Source organism: Salmo salar, chromosome ssa22, assembly GCF_905237065.1.
Source record: "Salmo salar chromosome ssa22, Ssal_v3.1, whole genome shotgun sequence".
Taxonomy (NCBI): Eukaryota; Metazoa; Chordata; class Actinopteri; order Salmoniformes; family Salmonidae; genus Salmo; species Salmo salar.
In genome coordinates, this window is record NC_059463.1 from 28,895,725 (window position 1) to 28,911,959 (window position 16,235).

The window sequence follows — 16,235 nt, forward strand, 5'->3', positions numbered from 1 at the left end:
CCACTCCTCTTTGCAGATCTTCTCCAAGTCATTAAGGTTTCGAGGCTGACGTTTGGCAACTCGAACTTTCAGCTCCCTCCACAGATTTTCTATGGGATTAAGGTCTGGAGACTGGCTAGGCCACTCCAGGACCTTAATGTGCTTCTTCTTGAGCCACTCCTTTGTTGCCTTGGCCGTGTGTTTTGGGTCATTGTCATGCTGGAATACCCATCCACAACCCATTTTCAATGCCCTGGCTGAGGGAAGGAGGTTCTCACCCAAGATTTGACGGTACATGGCCCCGTCCATCGTCCCTTTGATGCGGTGAAGTTGTCCTGTCCCGTCAGCAGAAAAACACCCCCAAAGCATAATGTTTCCACCTCCATGTTTGACGGTGGGGATGGTGTTCTTGGGGTCATAGGAAGCATCCTCCTCCTCCAAACACGGCGAGTTGAGATGATGCCAAAGAGCTCCATTTTGGTCTCATCTGACCACAACACTTTCACCCAGTTGTCCTCTGAATCATTCAGATGTTCATCGGCAAACTTCAGACGGGCATGTATATGTGCTTTCTTGAGCAGAGGGACCTTGCGGGCGCTGCAGGATTTCGTTCCTTCACGGCGTAGTGTGTTACCAATTGTTGTCTTGGTGACTATGGTCCCAGCTGCCTTGAGATCATTGACAAGATCCTCCCGTGTAGTTCTGGGCTGATTCCTCACCATTCTCATGATCATTGCAACTCCAAGAGGTGAGATCTTGCATGGAGCCCCAGGCCGAGGGAGATTGACAGTTCTTTTGTGTTTCTTCCATTTGTGAATAATCACACCAACTGTTGTCACCTTCTCACCAAGCTGCTTGGCGATGGTCTTGTAGCCCATTCCAGCCTTGTGTAGGTCTACAATCTTGTCCCTGACATCCTTGGAGAGCTCTTTGGTCTTGGCCATTGTGGAGAGTTTGGAATCTGATTGATTGGTTGCTTCCGTGGACAGGTGTCTTTTATACAGGTAACGAGCTGAGATTAGGAGCACTCCCTTTAAGAGTGTGCTCCTAATCTCAGCTCGTTACCTGTATAAAAGACACCTGGGAGCCAGAAATCTTTCTGATTGAGAGGGGGTCAAATACTTATTTCCCTCATTAAAATGCTAATCAATTTATAACATTTTTGACATGCGTTTTTCTTGGATTTTTATGTTGTTATTCTGTCTCTCACTGTTCAAATAAACCTACTATTAAAATTATAGACTGATAATTTCTTGTCAGTGGGCAAACGTACAAAATCAGCAGGGGATCAAATACTTTTTTCCCTCACTGTACGTAGTCAAATAACTACTTACACACATAGTCATTTGGGCTTGTCCACAGTTATGTACACACACTTAGGAGATTCCACATTTGTGAGGGCCTGATTTAAAATATACACATGTGTGTTGTTGAGCTACAAACAGTATCCAAGCAACTGTACAGGGCTTGAGTAAATAGTTTTGGTATTTAAAGAAAACAGTCTGGAAATGGTTTTGAGAATGGTCAATGAACTTAGGCCATAGAGTGAGCTGCCAGAGTTGGGCTTATAAAAAGAAAGGCCATGTGTGCTTGTAAAGAGGGATCAATCAGGAAAGGAAACAATATATCAGAGAGGAGATGAGAGTGTGTGAGAAGAAGTACATACAGGTAACTGCCAAAATAAGGAAACACCAACATTTTTCTTTGTTACTTTTTTATTTCACCTTTATTTAACCAGGTAGGATAGCTGAGAACAAGTTCTCATTTACAACTGCGACCTGGCCAAGATAAAGCAAAGCGGTGCAACACAAGCAACAACACAGAGTTACACATGGAATAAACAAACTTACAGTCAATAATAAAATAGAAAAAGTCTATATACAGTGTGTGCAACTGAGGTAGGATAAGGGAGGTAAGGCAATAAATAGGCCATAGTGGCGAAAAAATTACAATATAGCAATTAAACACTGGAGTGATAGATGAGTGTGCAAGTAGAAATACTGGGGTGCAAAGGAGCAAAAATAAATAAAATAAATAACAGTATGGGGATGAGGTAGTTGGATGGGCTATTTAGAGATGGGCTATGTACAGGTGCAGTGATCTGTGAGCTGCTCTGACAGCTGGTGCTTAAAGTTAGTGAGGGAGATATGAGTATCCAGCTTCAGTGATCTTTGCAGTTCGTTCCAGTCATTGGCAGCAGAGAACTGGAAGGAACAGCGGCCAAAGGAGGAATTGGCTTTGGGGGTGACCAGTGAAATATACCTGCTGGAGCGCATGCTACAGGTGAGGCTGATATGGTGACCAGTGAGCTGAGATAAGGCGGGGCTTTACCTAGCAAAGACTTATAGATGACCTGGAGCCAGTGGGTTTGGCGACGAATATGATGCGAGGGCCAGCCAATGAGAGCCTACAGGTTGCAGTGGTGGGTAGTATATGGTGCATTGGTAACAAAACATAAAGTGTCTTAATAGGGCATCGGGTCACCATGAGCCAGAACATCTTCAATCCGTCTTGGCATAGATTCTACAAGTGTCTGGAACTCTACTTTAGGGATGCGACACCATTCTTCTATGAGAAATTCCATAATTTGGGGTTTTGGAACATGCTGTCTCAGGAGACACTCCAGAATCTCCCATATTGTACTGTAAGTGTTGAATTGGGTTGAGATCTGGTGACTGAGACACGCACACACGCACACGCACACACACATATACACACACACCCTTTAAAACTTCTTTGGGATCGGTGTCCTTTCCATGGGACGGTTGAGCTAACGTAGTCTAATGCAATTAGCATGAGGTTGTAAGTAACAAGAACATTACCAAGGACATAGACATATCTGATATTGGCAGAAAGCTTAAATTCTTGTTAATCTAACCACGCTGTCCAATTTACAGTAGCTTTTACAGTGAAATAATACCATGCTATTGTTTGAGGAGAGTGTACAATTTTGAACATGAAAAGTTATTAATAAACAAATTAGGCACATTTGGGCAGTCTTGATACAAAATTTTGAACCGAAATGCAATGGTTCATTGGATCAGTCTAACACTTTGCACATACACTGATGCCATCTAGTGGCCAGAATCTGGGCTGGAATAGTACATTATGGCCTTTCTCTTGCATTTCAAAGATGATGGTACAAAAAAATACAAAAGAATGGTTGGTTTTTTCTTTGTATTATCTTTTACCAGCTCTATTGCGTTATATTCTACTACATTACTTTCACATTTCCATAAACGTCAAAGTGTTTCCTTTCAAATGGCACCAAGAATATGCATATCCTTGCTTCAGGGCCTGAGCTACAGGCAGTTAGATTTAGGTATATCATTTTAGGCAAATATTTTAAATAAGGGGCTAATCCTTAACCTCATGCTCCTTTGAGACCCCGCTTTCAAAGTCACTGAGATCTTTTCTTCTAGCCATGGTAGCCAAAATAATAGGCAACTGGGCATTTTTATCCATGACCCTAAGCATGATGGGATGTTAATTGCTTAGTACACTCAGGAACCACACCTGTGTGGAAGCACCAAGCACCTGCTTTCAATATACTTTGTATACCTCATTTACTCAAGTGTTTCCTTTATTTTGGCAGTTACCTCTAATGTACAGTATATACAAGACCAGGGATGGGAAACTTTGATGGGGGTGGGGGCCACCAAAAATCTTAACTCATCATGTAGGGCTCAGTCTGCTTACCCACATCCATACTCACACATGTAGTCAGAGCCGGCCCTAGCCTTTTGGGGGCCCTAAGCTAAATTTGTTTTCGCCAGTTGCCCATCCCTGTACTAGACTGAGAAAGGAGAGAAGGAAATGTTCCATTAAAAAAGAGCCCAAAAAAAGGGTGAACAGGGACTGACCGTGAAATGAGAGTGAACAAGAGAAATAGGAGATAATGGTTCTGTACTACATGACAAGACAAGAACAGAGCAGGAGATAGGTTACCAAAACTGCTGAATAGACTAATCCTGAAAATGTTTGGCTGTCCTCTCTAGTGGCTAGTCAATGTCACCACACTTTCTGACTCAATATACTGCTTAGGCCTACTCATCTTTCTATGGTCAATTAGCCTACAATGTGATCTCGTCCACCATATTCTTCTGAGGGCTAGGTTAATTACAATGATAGCCACAAACAAATGATCATTTAAGGAACATACTAATACAAATATATCCAAATATATTCCATATTACAATTATATAGTTCTGTAATTTCTTAATAGTACAAAAAAATACATAAAATATCAAAGTTTTGAAATGAACAAGAACATCATGAAATGTAGAACTACATTACACTCCACAGAGAAAATGTAATCAAGTTATCAGGCCTAGTTTTATCAATGAGGTATGAACTTACAAAATTTACAAACAACTAATATTTCCTTCTCTACCACTCTCTCCACGGGTGACAGGTACCAAGCACAAAACCATCCTGGAGGCGTGGAGTGGGCTGGGCCCCATAAAAACGTACCCTCGGTTGGGCCCTAACCTCAGCCCAGAGCAGGAAGGGGGGCTGCCCTCGGACCACAACACTCAGGAACACACCTTCCACTGTGAGATCTGCAACGTGAGGGTGAACTCTGAGCTGCAGCTCAAACAGGTGAGTGAGTAAGTAACACGACCACTGCCCAAGAGTGAAGTTTCCCCTAGGTACAGAACTAGGATCAGCCAGTGGTGTAAAATACATAAGTAAAAATACTTTCAAGTACTACTGAAGTCGTTTTTTGTGGTATCTGTACTTTCATTTACTATTAATATTTTTGACTACTTTTACTTTTACTTCATAACATTCCTAAAGAAAATGATGTACTTTTTACTCCATACATTTTCCCTGACACCCAAAAGCACAAGTTACATTTAGAAGGCTCAGGCAGGACAGGAAAATGATCAAATTCACGCACTTATCAAGAGAACATCCTTGGTCATCCCTACTGCCTCTGATCTGGCGGACTCACTAAACACAAATGCTTCGTTTGTAAATTATGTCTGAGTGTTGGAGTGTGTCACTGGTTATCCTTAAATTAAGGAATTTGAAATGATTTATACTTTTACTTTTGATACTTAAGTATATTTAAAACCAAATACTTTAGACTTTTACCCAAGTAGTATTTTACTGGTTGACTTTCACTTTAACTTGAGTAAGTTTCTAGGAAGGTTTCTTAATTTTAACTTAAATATGAGAACTGGGTACATGTTCCACTACTGGGATCAGCTACCCCTCCCCCAAACCAAACCTTAACCATTAGTGGGGGAAATGCAAAACTAACCACAGATCAGCATCTAGAGGCAACTTTACCTTACACCAACAGCTTAATTCATCATTCAGATACCTCACTGAAAGAAGGATGCACATTTGGAGAAAGAAGAAAACCTATAATGCCCCACTTATTTTTCTCTTCAGCATATATCCAGTCGAAGGCATCGGGATGGAGTCGCAGGGAAGCCCAATCCCCTCCTTAGCCGGCATAAGAATCGCACAGACTTTGTGGTAATGATCCAATTATGTGTATAGGCTATAGCAATTATTTTAAATCATTATTTGATGATTCAGTCATTTAGCTCAGGGTTGTCTAATAGGTTTGTCTAATAGACAGCGTACCACAGTCTGCCTCTTCTCTCACCTTACTCATTACTTATTTTAACCTTTCACCTTTTCTCTCTCTGGATCTCAGTCATCCTTGACCTTCTCAAAGGAACTTCCAAAAACTCTGGGCCATGGACTGTTTCCTAACCCCCTGGCTGTTGCCGCGGCGATGGCAGCTGCTGCCTCCTCCAATCAGCTGGCTCAGCTGCGTGCCCCTGGTCCCATTTCTCACACTCAGAACTACCATCCCCACCACCACCTCCTACAGGGCACACTACAAGGCACGCACCTCAGCCTCCTACGGCCCGCCCCTGGGCCTATGCGCACCACCCATGGGCCAATCCTCTTCTCCCCTTATTGACGGTGGTGGGATGGGGGACTATCAGGAAGGAGCACACTGTGAAGTAAACAGGGATAACCATTGATAGATAATAAACAGATGTTAAAACTTTAATATTTGAAATAGGAAAGACTATGCATTTTCCTCTCTACCCTTCCACCCTTCTTTGTTTAATAAATTCCAAAGAAAAGGATGGTCAGCTTGCAGCCATTTTAAAGAGGAAGGATGCATGACAGACTAAGATGGACTCTCTGTCAATGCTTTCCCTCTGTTAACCCTCATTCAACCTTCAGTTAAAAATATTTGTATAGGTCAAACTTGTACCCTGGCTGAGGGTGACTCAGTAGACTGAGCTCTGTTCTATTTCCTCCATATCTCTGTATTTCTGGTTTAGTAAACTCCCACCCAAAGCCATTTGCAATATAAGCTTCATACTGCAAAACCCTGTTGGGGTGTTCAATAATCCAAGTGCAGTACCTACCTACAGGTGTAGGATCTCAATTGAATCAACCTGTTGCATAAAACTTGTAGTGTATTTGAGTCCTAAAAAGGCCTATGAAGTTTGTAATTTCCACTTTGAAATTTCAGACTTGACTTATCCTTATTAAAAATGGATCAACCCCCACAACAATGTCCATTAATTATAATCCACATAATAATTCACATTTCCTGTTGCTGCAGGATTATTTCCTGCTGTAGCAAACTGGATAAAATGAAGATCCTACATCTATTCCCCACTCTGTAGTTCCAGGTTCTAGATTAGGTGCCTGCTCTGCAGATCCAGGCACAAGGTACATTGTACTGTATGTTTCCAGGTTCTAGATATATGTTCTAGTTTTGTGTTGTGGATAATATATGTTAGTTTATATATCCTCTGTTGTCAGATCAGGTGAGAGAGAGAGAAGTGAAGGAAGCAAGGAAGAGAGCGAGAAACCCCACTGTAACTCAAGGCAGAAATATGTACTGAATGCACCAAGGTAGAGCTAAACGTTTTTAAGAAATCTGAATAAGATATTTTAAGAAAGGTGAATGAATGCAATGAAAAATAATGTACTTGTGATAAACCATTTATTTAACTGTTGTTTTCTTAGCAGACCACCTATTTCAGTCTTATTGTCTGTAAGAAGTCAGAGAGAAAGGGAGAGTGGGACATTTGCCTAAGAGACTGGCCAAGATAGAACTGTTACGAGAAGTCAATTGGTTCCTTTGAGCATTCTTCCAGTTTCTGTCCTTGTCTTATATTTTTATATGGCTGGTGTCAAAGTGTTGTGTTTCTGTGTGTGTGCGTATGTGTGTATTCTGGAGATAGGTAGAGATAGATGAAGCACGCAACTATGCCTCAATGGTGACCCCTTTCATTCAAACTGGAAACTATTTAGCGAGACAGCTAATTTCAGAACCTTTACTCAAAACTTAAATATGTCTGCACAGTCCCAACAAAGTCTGGTATTAGGGTGTTAAAGGAATTGTTTCTACACTGTTAACAACAGGGGGAGCCCTAGGAATATCTGATGGCACCAGCCTCTTCTAGTGGGAACACAAGGGAGGTGGGTTTTCCCTTCCAGGAGTGATTGCTGACCTCTGACCCTATACCCAGATGGTAGCATGTTGAGTGTGGTGTGAGTGAGTGAGAACACTGTGATGGCTGTTTTGAAGTGAAAAAGTAGGACAAGTTTGTTACAGTTCACAAAGGGGAAATTAATAATAACCATGAACCTGTATTTTCTCTCACATGCTCATCACAAGCAGCGATGTGAGGGATAGTAGTTTAATGTGAGATATCAAGCCGAACTTTCCTCCAGAGTAATGAAATTAATAATATATTTCCACTTTAAGAGGAGACCGTTGTCCTATTCTGCCTCATGTACACTACCGGTCAAACATGGTAGAACACCAACTCATTTAAGAGATTTTCATTATTTTTACTAATTTCTACATTGTACAATAATAGTGAAGACATCAAAACTATGAAATAACAAATATGGAATCATGTAGTAACCAAAAAAGTGTTAAACAATTCTGAGATTCATCAAATTGCCACCCTTTGCGTTGATGACAGATTTGCACACTTTTAGCATTCTTGGCAGATTTGCACACTCTTGGGGCGGCAGGTAGCCTAGTGGTTAGAGCATTGGGCCTATAATTGAAAGGTTGCTAGATCAAATCCCTGAGCTGACAAGGTAAAAATCTGTTGTTCTGCCCCTGAACAAGGCAGTTTACCCACTGTTCCCCAGTAGGCCGTCATTGTAAATAAGAATTTGTTCTTAACTGGCTTGCCTAGTTAAATGAAATTCTCTCAACCAGCTTTTCCAACAGTCTTGAAGGAGTTCCCACATCTGCTGAGCACTTATTGGCTGCTTTTCCTTCACTCTGCATTCCGACTCATCCCAAACCATCATTTGGTTGAGGTCGGGGGATTGGCCACGTCATCTGCTGCAGCACTTCATCACTCTCCTTCTTGGTCAAACAGCCCTTACACAGCCTGGAGGTGTGTTGGGTCATTGTCCTGTTGAAAAACAAATGATAGTCCCACTAAGCGCAAACCAGATGGGATGGCGTATCACTGCAGAATACTGTGGTAGCCATGCTGGTTAAGTGTGCCTTGAATTCTAAATAAATCACAGACAGTGGCACCAGCAAAGCACCCCCACATCATAACACCTCCTCCTCCTTAGTAGTTCTTTCTTTGCTGCAATTCAACCATTAAGGCCTGATTCACACAGTCTCCTCTGAACAGTTGATGTTGAGATGTGTCTGTTACTTGAACTCTGTGAAGCATTTATTTGGGCTGCAATTTCTGAGGCTGATAACTCTAATGAACTTATCCTCTGCAGCAGAGGTAAGTCTGGGCCTTCCATTCCTGTCGCTGTCTTCATGAGAGCCAGTTTCATCACAGCACATGATGGTTTTTGCAACTGCACTTGAAGAAACTTCCAAGTTCTTGAAATGTTCCGTATTGTCTTAAAATAATGATGGACTGTCGTTTTTCTTTGCTTATTTGAGCTGTTCTTGCGATAATATGAACTTGGTCTTATACCAAATAGGGCTATCTTCTGTATACCCCCCTACCTTGTCACAACACAACTGATTGGCTCAAATGTATTAAGAAGGAAAGAAATTCCACAAATTAACTTTTAACAAGGCACACCTGTTAATTGAAATGCATTCCAGGTGACTACCTCATGAAGCTGGTTGAGAGAATGCCAAGAGTGTGCAAAGCTGTCATCAAGGCAAAGGGTGGCTATTTGAAGAATCTCAAATATAAACAAATCAAAATATATTTTATATATTATATATATATATATTATAACACTTTTTTGGTTACTACATGATTCCATATGTGTTATTTCATAGTTTTGATGTCTTCACTATTATTCTACAATGTAGAAAATAGTAAAAACATATATAAGAAAAACCCTTGAATGAGTAGGTGTTCTAAAACTTTTGACCGGTAGTGCATTCATACCCAACCTCACACTAACCCATACAAATGAGCAGGCTTGGGTTGGAGCCTGTTGCCCCTGTAAAGCCACCAAACTATTTTTTTCTCATACAGTATTAGAAGGGTAAAGGACTGAGAAATTGTAGCAATACTTACAGCACTCCTGCTAACGACTCTTGTTCATTGCAATAAATAAATAAATGTGTACAAATATATTAAATGTTATTTCGGAGATAATATTGAATCATTATAGACTGTTTTAGCGATGTTGGCAAAAGAGTTTCCTTATTGTTGAATAAACAAACTGAAGATCAATAAATTATTTACAAAATGACTGTGGTGGTGATGCTATATACTGTGCAGTGTATGTTCATAGAAATGCTTTTGAATACTGATTGTTAAGTTTTGATGTCTTATGTCTGACTAGTAGTGCAGAGTGAGCTTTGTGAAGAAATCAGAAAAAGAACACGTTATGTGCTGTGAAAACTCGGAATTGACCAGAATTGAGAAACAGATCCGTCATGAAACAGAAAACACACACATTGCATCACATATGATGAGGTCACAGGTGTCTACCAATGAGAAGACCAGAGGAAGCTCAAAAGAAGTGAAAAAGAGAAGGAACCAGTTAAGTGACAGATAAACTGCAAAAAGACTTTGAGACAACAGAACAACCACGACACACAGGACAACACAAATACGAAGATACTGCACAGAAAGACAAAGACTCCTTGACAGAAAACGTTAGAACTGAGGTGAGAAATAAACTTCAGGATTTATTCTGTTCTTTGTGGTGATACTCTGTTCGATAGTAATATTCCTGTGTTAACACTACCTGTGGAAGTTGATGTTCTTGTGTTTCAGATCAACTTCTGTGATGTGAGTTAATTATTCACCCCAAAGAGAGAACTATTATCAAAAGGAATGTACTGTCCTGTACTCTACTGTACAGCAGTTAACATCTGACAGAACTGTCTGACATCTACATTTGTATTTATTATGGTTTTAACAGTTCATTTCCAGGAACACTAACTGAAAGTGAATGGTTATTCCATCAAAGGCATTGGATTATTTTGTAAAGTCTGCTATACAATCCTAGTGTGAGAAAGAATGGATTTCCCATAGTCCATTGAAGAGTCTTGTCCATTGAGGGGGCTGTGACCCCTCAATTTTATCCATTTGTAAAATAGATACTGTATGTATAACATACGGTTTCTTTTACACATTATTAAGGTGTTGAATTTAGTCAGTCAAAACATAATGTACGTTATTGCCTCTGTAGTCATGCTGAAGTAGCTGCAGTGTATCTACTACAGTACATGCCTTATTGGGAAGGCTGTGATCTGATATGCACAGAACACCAAACCACATCAATTATTTGAATGGGAAAAAGAGCAGCAGAAATAGCAAGAACAGCTACTGACAAAGTCAAGGTTGGTTCTGAAACATGACATTACTGAACATGTGTGGAACACCCCAACATGACAGAGAACAATTAATGGTTCACCACATTTTTTTCAACAAGCAGGAAGTGGTCTAGGAACCCTGCACCTACAGCACCCCTCTGACTTCACCCCCACTCATCAACAGCCTGCCACTATTTGACTGACAGCTGATCATTTTGGAATTTCTCTTCTCTCTCTGTGTATAATGTGTAAATGATGTGATGTGCAATACATTTCTTATGCGTATCTGATGTTGAATCAACTTTATGATTTATATCATTCTGTTTCCAATCCAACTTCCCCCTGGCCTGGGGAATAATAAAGTTGATACCTCTCTCTTCCCAGGATGCTGGAGAACGTCACAGGTGACGTGCAGAATGACACTTTCTCCTGCCACCACCCCTCAGTGGAGGCCTACCGCTACTTCGGCGTGCTGTGGGGTTCGGTAGTAACCATAGTTGGAACGGTGGGGAACATGCTTACCATTCTTGCCTTCGCCACGGACACCCGGCTGCGGACGCGTTTCAACGTGCTGATTGTGAACCTGGCCCTGGCGGACCTGTTGTACTGCACCCTGCTGCAGCCCGTCTCCGTCGACTCCTACCTACACCTCCGCTGGAGGGGCGGACCTCTCTGGTGCAGCATCTTCGGCCTCCTCCTCTTTCTCTCCAACTCTGTCTCTATCATCACCCTGTGTCTGATCGCTGCCAGCCGTTACCTGCTGGTGACGAAGCGGGATGTGTTTGAGCGGGTGTTTTCTGGTCGAGGCCTGGTCATCCTCCTGCCCTCCACCTGGGCCCTGGGCCTGGCCAGCTTCGGCCCACTCTGGCCCGTTTATGTATTCGCCCCACAGGTGTGCACCTGCAGCTTCCACCGCACCAGGGGGCGCCCTTACACCACCGTGCTGCTGTTCTTCTACTTCTTTATCGGCCTGGGCTGCGTGGGGATTTTCTACCTGCTCATTTACAGGCGAGTCAGGTTGGCGGCACAGGCGCTGGTCCGCTACCGGTTTAGCCGACGCTCATCACGAAAGAAGCCGAACTCATCAGAACAAGGGACGGAGGGGGATAGTGGAGTCGGGAGTGGGGCGGCCACCACCCAGAGCTGTGAATTGAGCAGCCAGTCAGAACTAGCCCAATGCAAGGGTGTAGAGGTGAAGGTGCACCCTGGGAAAGCCCAGTCCTCCCACTCCACCTTGGGCTCTGCTTTAACTTCGCATTCAGCTCACATAGCAGGGGGACAGGAGCTCCCCCCTGCCCTCAACCCTGTGCCCCGCTCAGCCACTCCTGCCCCCATCACTGCCCCCTCCTCCTCCACCACCTCTTTAGGGGACAATGTTGAGTTTAGACGTGTGACCCGGATGTGTTTCACTGTCTTCCTGTGTTTCGTGGGCTGTTTTGCCCCGTTCCTGCTGGTGAACATTGCTGATAAGCAGAACCGTGCACCTCAGGTGCTCCACATGTTCTGTGCCAACCTCACCTGGCTCAACAGCTGTATTAACCCTGTGCTCTACGCTGTCATGAACCGCCAGTTCGGCCAGGCCTACCGGGCCCTTCTGGTCAGGGCCGCCACACCCTTCACACACCTCTGGACACGGTGACCTATACATGTTGGTTGTTTAGCAGATGCAGTTATTCAGACTGACTTTAGTCAGTGCCATCAATTAAGCTACATAAGACAACCACACATTGGTAATTATCACTCACTTTTCTCAGCCCACACTGGTATGGATGGAGCTACTTCCTCCTGTATAACTTCCTCTCCTCCTTCCTGAATATCACATTTACTGTCACCTAGCAAGGAGAAAATATGCTATTCTGTGATTTTTGGAAAGGGCTCATTTATTTTGGGCTAAGATAATGCTAGTTTTTTTCCCGAGTTACAAACACCAATGTACACTTACTGTTAAGCCTTTGTCCCCATACATGAAACAGCTTTCAGAGCTTAAAAGTTCACCTCTTTAATGTGGCCATATAATGTGGTCAAAACTCATCAGGAAATCTATTTTATTCCAGCAGGAAGCCAGAAGCTACCAATAGGGAGATAGTGTATCAAAACCCGGGGGGTGTTAGTTACGCAAAGAACTATAGCCTCCTTTACGTCTTGTGTTTATTTATTGTCTGTGCCATTGTACTTTTGTCTGTTCATTTACACTCCCCTACTGTACATGTGTATTTGGAAAGTAATGATAAATGTTTTAATCTGGCTCTATACTCCAGCATTTTGGATTTGAGATCAAATGTTTCATAAAAAGTGACAGCAGACTGTTACCTTTTTATTTGAGGGTATTTTCATCCTTATCTGATTTAACGTTTAGAAATGAAAGCACTTTTTATATCTAGTCCCCCCATTTGAAGATGTCAAGTATTTGGACACATTTCACTTAGTGTATTTAAATAGTCATAAGTTTAGTATTTGGTCCCATATTCCTTGCACACAATGATTACGTCAAGCTTGTTGGATGCATTTACAGCTTATTTTAGTTGTGTTACGAATTATGTTTTGTCCAATAGGAAGTGAATGGTGAATGATATTTTTGGTGTCACTTTTATTGTAATACTATAATATGTTTGTGAACATTTCTACATGAATGTGGACACTACCATGATTATAGATCATGAATAAATTTTGAATGATGAGAGAAAGTGTAATGGAAATTATATGATTAAAGGTTTGACTAAATGATTTCACTCAGAAGCCATATAACATGTTGAAATGTATTAGAAATTATAAGGCTATAATAAGGTGTTAAAGACTAGAATCCAATGCTGTGTGTGAGTAGATTTTTAAGACTAGGACACTGTTACTACTTCAAAATGAGCAGGGTAGAGTTGATAAGACAACCTTGGAAAAGGAACAGGAGTAGAGGCCTGAGAATGAGAAACAACGGCCTGAGAATGGCTTAGCTGGCAGGAGATTAGAAGACAGGTTGCAAGGTTTGATAATGAATGTCTGTGTACTGGGGAAAAATACAACCGCCTAAAGCGGGGTGGAGTTCTCTACTGATGCGAGTTCATTTGGGTGTGTGTGGTAATATAAAAGGCTTTGTGCATTGTATGGATTTTAGAGCTCTCGTAAATAAACGTTCTGATCATTGTAGGCCGGGTCTCAGTCTGTTTCTTTCAACCGGAACCTTACACCTTCTGGTATACAAACTGAGTAGTTAAATTGTTCGGTTTAAGAACATTAATAACTTAATTCCCGTAACAGAAAGTTACAAAGGGACAAAGATCATACACCCCCAAAATCTCCCCCATTATTGGTAATGGTGAGAGGTGATTGATTCCTAATTTTTCCTAATCATGGCATCATCAGGATTGATTTAGAAATTACTCCATTCAGTTTATATTGGGGAAAACAGAACCAAAACAAACTGAAAATGGATCCAACGAGTTTGTAGACACAAGCTTGATGTAGTCATTGTGTGTTAACAATATGGGACCAAATACAACATTGACAACTTTGGTACATTATAAGTGATATTTGAAATACATATGAATTTGGACAGTGAAGCAAATACAAATCTAAGTCTCCTCATTACTTCATAGTACCTTTTATTTGGAAACATAGGATATTATCCTTTAACACATAGAACATTTCATTTACACAACATGTGGAACTTCTGCCAACAATAAAAGCAGAACTTTTGAAAGATTTCTCAACTCGCATGTCCTAAAGTAATGGTGCAACTCAAAATATCCTCCATGACATAAGTTGACCTTCACCTCCTGATAGTGGAGAATATTTGTAATCACAGCAGTCATATTGGTATACGTGATTGGATTTGTCATATCCTTAGTCTATTGCGGAATTACAATGTTGAGATTCTTTAATACAGAGTAACATCCTGTATATTACTCAGCTCAAATAGTTTCTCCTTCCACAGCTTGTCTCATCCTAGCCTACTTTTATTGTAACTATCTCAGTAGATATGTCACTGTGACATAACTGAAGACTAGACGAATCTCCTTGGTTTTGCTATCAAACGCATTGCCACATTTCAGGGTTGAAGCAGAAGATGTATTTTATTGGCAGGTTGGGTCACAGGTCATTAAGTTAATCTGAAGCCATGTATCACTACTGCCATTATTCGAGCTACAGTGCTCCGTAAAATAAACAAAGAAATGATTACATGTATTGGGAATGTCATCTGTAACGCACATCTATCCTTGCTGTATTAAGGAGTACTGGACAAACAGAGCAAAGTTTCCAGCATCCCTGCTGCTGCTAGTACAACATAAAACAATAACAACAGGCTGCCTGTGGTGACGTTTCACTGCCAGATAATTCCCTGACCTGTGAATAGTGGTATATACACCAATTCAGTCATTAATGGTCACACTGTTGGCAGCCTACGTCGTACCATAAAACACTGCACACCCACAGTGGATGAATACATTGAGGGATACGTTAATCATAATCATTAGGTAAGTTGTAATCAGAAATGCTATACTAGACAATAAGTGCAAAAGGTTCAATAGCTTTTCAAACACCAAGCTTTAAAAAAACATTTTTTTTTTAATGAAGGCTCCAGTTGGAGAGAAGGGCTGGGGTCAGATGACTGGTTCAGTTCTCAAAGTAATTTAAAATCAGTTATTTAATCTAATGGCAAATTACATACTAAAGCAGGGTTGCCCAAGAATCGGTCCTAGGGACAAAGGAGTGCACATTTTGGTTTTATCCCTAGCACAACACAGGTGATTCAAATTCTAAACTAATCATCAAGACTTGATCATTTGAATCAGCGGTTTAGTGTTAGGGCTAAAACCAAATCGTGTACCCCTTGGGAGTTTGGGAAACACTGCTCTAAAGGGTTCATTTGGGAAACACTGCTCTAAAGGGTTCATTTGGGAAACACTGCTCTAAAGGGTTCATTTGGGAAACACTGCTCTAAAGGGTTCATTTGGGAAACACTGCTCTAAAGGGTTCATTTGGGAAACACTGCTCTAAAGGGTTCATTTGGGAAACACTGCTCTAAAGGGTTCATTTGGGAAACACTGCTCTAAAGGGTTCCTTTGGAAACAGCATTCAGTAAGACACTGAGGAAGCAGACATTCATTGGATCCCATTGTTAGTGAAACAAAACAGCCAGGTGTGGTTAGTCAAAGCAGTCTGATGCACAGTCCACAGACATGACACTGCATCTTGGAGCATATGGTGCAGTATGAGGAACAGAACAGGTGCAGACAGACACCACCTGTCTCTGTGTAAATCACCTCAACCAATCATCTCACATACACCACCACATGTAGGTAGGGGTGAAGTGACTATGCATAGATAATAAACAGCAAGTAGCAGCAGTGTAAAAACAAATGGGGGGGGGGTCAATGTAAATAATCCGGTGGCCATTAGATTAATTGTTCAACAGTCTTATGGCTTGGGGGTAGAAGCTGTTATGGAGCCTTTTGGTCCTAGACTTGGCGCTCCGGTACCGCTTACCGTG

At 41.5% G+C, this 16,235-nt stretch overlaps 2 protein-coding genes across 2 annotated transcripts in view; both read left to right on the forward strand.

Annotated features, from left to right (window-relative positions):
- LOC106583234 (zinc finger protein 385A) overlaps nt 1-7,882 on the forward strand; it is a 59,621-nt gene extending 51,739 nt beyond the window's left edge. The window contains 3 exon segments of the mRNA XM_014167172.2: nt 4,394-4,581; nt 5,383-5,469; nt 5,654-7,882. Of these exon segments, the coding sequence (XP_014022647.2) occupies nt 4,394-4,581; nt 5,383-5,469; nt 5,654-5,926 (548 nt within the window). The 3' untranslated portion in view covers nt 5,927-7,882.
- A 1,370-nt stretch (nt 7,883-9,252) lies between these two features.
- Nucleotides 9,253-13,891, forward strand: gpr84 (G protein-coupled receptor 84). The gene is made up of 2 exons (XM_014167170.2): nt 9,253-10,102; nt 11,138-13,891. Exon 2 carries the CDS (start codon nt 11,139-11,141, stop codon nt 12,390-12,392), a length of 1,254 nt encoding a protein of 417 aa, XP_014022645.1. The 5' UTR covers nt 9,253-10,102; nt 11,138; the 3' UTR covers nt 12,393-13,891.
- Nucleotides 13,892-16,235: the final 2,344 nt, after the last annotated feature.

Excerpts from the sequence above, each read along its gene's own strand:
- gpr84 (XM_014167170.2), top strand. The coding sequence starts at position 11,139 with ATGCTGGAGAACGTCACAGGTGACGTGCAGAATGACACTTTCTCCTGC.